This window comes from Mandrillus leucophaeus, unplaced genomic scaffold, assembly GCF_000951045.1.
Source record: "Mandrillus leucophaeus isolate KB7577 unplaced genomic scaffold, Mleu.le_1.0 Scaffold526, whole genome shotgun sequence".
NCBI classification, from domain to species: Eukaryota; Metazoa; Chordata; class Mammalia; order Primates; family Cercopithecidae; genus Mandrillus; species Mandrillus leucophaeus.
This window is the reverse complement of record NW_012105653.1, coordinates 703779-707323: the sequence shown is the minus strand read 5'-3', so window position 1 is coordinate 707323 and position 3545 is coordinate 703779. Positions and strand designations below refer to the sequence as shown.

Here is a 3545-nt window from a genome sequence, read left to right as displayed (position 1 = left end):
GTCCCAAGGGCCCTGAAGGTTCCTAGTAGTTCCCTCAAGGCCTCCTCTGTGCAGAAGAAAGTGTGAGGTCCCTCCTACGGGACGGAGTGGTGAGAAGGCTCTGGGTGACTCAGCGAAGGACAGGTCCAGCGCAGCATCAGGAGAAGAGTGTGGCTCAGAACGCAGCACAGTGGCCTCACCCAGAGTGTGCATAAGCCAAGGAGGGAAACGGCTGCAGAAAGCTGCCCAGAGGGAGGAAGGAGCACCGGACCTGAGGCTGAGTCACCCTGACTTCTGTTTGCTTCACAGGGAGACAAAGGCGAGCCCGGCCCACGCGGCCCCGAGGTACATGTGGGTCCTGTGGCCACCTGTGCCCACCCGGGGTGGGGGTCTGCATGCCCACCCACTACTGCTGGGAACACAGCGCCCACCGTCACTGATAGGACCATCCCTGTCTTGGGATGGTCCTGGCTCCCCAAGGTCCAGCCATGACACTTCTGCTGAGCTCTGAGGGAGCCACCGGCCACTGGCTGGTCCCTTTCCAACCAAAGTTCAGGCTTTGCCAAAAAACCACATAGATATTCCCATTTAAATGATCCCAAAATGCCAGATTGATTTTTCCACGTAAAAATCTCACTGGTGTCCCTGGTAGAGATAAATCATCTGTCCTAGGCTAACGTGTGTCCCCTGTCACAGGGCGGCCGAGGCGACTTTGGCTTGAAAGGAGAACCTGGGAGGAAAGGAGAGAAAGGAGAGCCTGTGAGTATCACCGTCCCGAAGCCCGCAGCAGCTGGGCAGAGGCAGGGAGGGGCCCTGAGGCTGAGCGTGTGCATCTGAGAGTACGGGAGGATGCCAGGCAACTTGGCCCCAGCCATGAGCACCACCCCCACCTTCCTGAAGGGGACGGCTGGCTCAGGGTCCTCCTCCTTCCACCCACCCTCACTTCCAGCATCCCCCAGAGTCCCCTCCCCAGCGACCCCCCAGTGACCCCCTGTCTCTTATACACATCTAGATGTGTATAAGAGACAGGGGTCAGGGTGTGCGTTCAGGCGTTCCATGGGGAACTCCCGGGGGGTGCGCTGGGCCACATTCACGGGTCCTGAGGCTGCCCCAGGGAGGAGCAGGGCCATGGACTCGGGGCCAGGGATCCCCACACGTGCTCCGACAGAGAACCTGGAGGTTGCACCTGCGTCTGGCTGCCCTTCAGCAGGTAGGCAGCCTCTGGTCCCACAACACAGTGGGCTGTGCCTCTGCTGCTGAGGTGTGGGCGTCCCCTCTCAGGGTCTGCCAGGGCCTGCACCAGCACCAGGGGCAGCTGGACCCTGAGGGCAGGAACCAGACCTTGGCCCCTCCACCCAGCCCTTCGTCCCTGATGGGGCAGGGAAGTCTCAGGACCCCATGATGGGCGACACGGCAATGTTCACTGTGGGCGCTTTGCTCTCTACCAGATGGAGGTCTTCCCCTCCCCTCCACCCCGGGGGCCAGCGTGAGTGGGCGCTGCGGCCTCCTCTCCACTCCGGGTTCTCTCGTGAGTGGGCGCTGCGGCCTCCCCTCCACCCCGGGTTCTATCGTGAGTGGGCGCTGCGTCTTGTCAGGGCCTTTCTCTGCGTCTGTGGATGTCACATGACCTTTCGTCTTTAGCTTGCCATTGTGATTGAGAGTGAACCCGTTGAGCCTCATTGAATTTCCGATGCTGAGCCAGCCTTGCACGCCTGGGATGAACCCACCTGGCCGTGGTGTGTGGCCCTGTTCATGCGTGTGGGCCCTGATTTGCTGATGCCTGCCTGAGGGTTTGTGCTCATCAGGGATATTGGCCTGCACTTTTCCTTCCTTATGATGTCTCTGGTTCTGGCCTCAGGGTGATGTGGGCCTCGTAGGGCCAAGATGGTGACGTGGGGTGAGCCAGTTCTCCCTCCTGGGAGTGGGTCACTCAGGCCACCAGAGCACCACAGGGAAGGCAGCCAGGGAGGACACGTGGGCCCTTGAAGCTCTGGCCTCCTCTGAGGCCTCCAGGACCTGACAGTGACTGGGAGCAGCCCCCCAGAACCCTCCCCTCCTCTCGGCTCCCTGACACCCCGTCCATGACACTCAGAGCTCATCCTCCTTTCAAGCTGTTTGCAATTTCAAAGTGAACTCGACCTTGTGGCTCCAGGAGATACAGCAGGGACAGTGTTAAATCAGCCTTCACCAGCCCGCACGGCCAGGCATCCTCCTCGGCTCTCCTGAGCACTGGGTGGACGCCACTGGCTGTGGCCTGGCCCTGGCCTTCTCCACACAGCCCTGTCCACCCTCAAGCCCAGCCACCCTGGGCCTGCACCAGGCCTGTGGAGGTCTCAGTTGCGTGGGGACCAGAGGGTGCCGGTGAAACAAACCGGAGGCAGCAGAAGGCAGCCAGGGCAGAGCCCACTCAGCGATAAGAGCTGCATGGGGGCCGCAGCGTGACCTGAGCTCCACTCGGTGGAAGGAAAAGGCAGAGGCCAGGTCTGCTCAGGGGAAGACCGTTCTGGGTGTAGAGGACACATCCCAGAGAGGCTGAGGAAGGGGTTGCCACCGCAAGCTTTCCTAGGCAGGCTCTTGAAGGGTGGCTGGGGTCTCCCTGGCAGCGGGGCCGGCGGCACTGGAAGCCCTGCTGGCGTTTGGCACGTCTCTTGACGCAGGTTTGGACGGAGCTGTTTTGTGCTGAAAGGTTTTCTCGGGGTCCGTGGTGTCCCCCAAAGGTGCTGCCGTGTGGGTCTCCTCTCCTAGCTCCCTGCCAGCTCCCCGTCCCCGTGCTCACCGCCCCCACGCCTCCTGCCAAGGCCGAGCCACACACCACTCCACTTGCATCTCCACCGACTTGCCGGCCCAAGTGCCTCTCTTCACTCTGGCCTCGCCGAGCGGCCGCCCGAGGAGGAGCTTTAGGCCCACGCCCGCCACAGGCCTTAAAGTCTTCTCTGGACGCTCCCTTGCAGATGCACCGTGGCCTGGCGGCGAGTCCCCGGTCACCTTCCTCCGCACGGAAGAGGGGCCGGACGCCACCTTCCCCAGGACCATCCCCCTGATCCAACAGTTGCTAAACGCCACGGAGCTCACGCAGGACCCGGCCGCCTACTCCCAGCTGGTGGCCGTGCTGGTCTACACCGCCGAGCGGGCCAAGTTCGCCACCGGGGTAGAGCGGCAGGACTGGATGGAGCTGTTCATTGACACCTTTAAGCTGGTTCACAGGGACATCGTGGGCGACCCCGAGACCGCGTTGGCCCTCTGCTGAAACCGGGGCGCCCGCCCAGCTGGGCCAGCCCCTCCCTGCCACGCTCACTTCCCAGGGCTGCCCCTGCAGGCTGGCTCTCAGTGGAGGCCAGAGGTCTGGGATCGGGGTCAGCGGGGCCACAGTCCCTCCAGGGGCTCCAGGGCAGCTTCCGGCCTCTTCCCACCCTGGTGGCTGCCATGTCCCTTGCTGTGGCTGCATCTTCCGCTCTCTCCTCCGTCTTCCTGTAGCCGCTCTATTTATAGGGACACCAGTCATTGAACTTAAGGCCCACCCCAAGTCCAGAATGACCTCCTCACAAGACCCTTAACTCAGTCCCGTC

General features: G+C 62.5%; 1 protein-coding gene across 2 annotated transcripts in view; it reads left to right on the top strand.

Moving 5' to 3' along the window:
• COL6A2 (collagen, type VI, alpha 2) overlaps window positions 1-3545 on the top strand; it is a 34537-nt gene extending 30992 nt beyond the window's left edge. The window contains exon 27 of one of the 2 annotated variants that reach the window (XM_011996841.1): window positions 2637-3545. In XM_011996841.1, coding sequence (XP_011852231.1) covers window positions 2637-2662 — 26 coding nt within the window. In that variant the 3' untranslated portion in view covers window positions 2663-3545. The remainder of the gene's footprint in view (window positions 1-2636) is intronic. The other variant, XM_011996840.1, reaches the window with a different exon arrangement.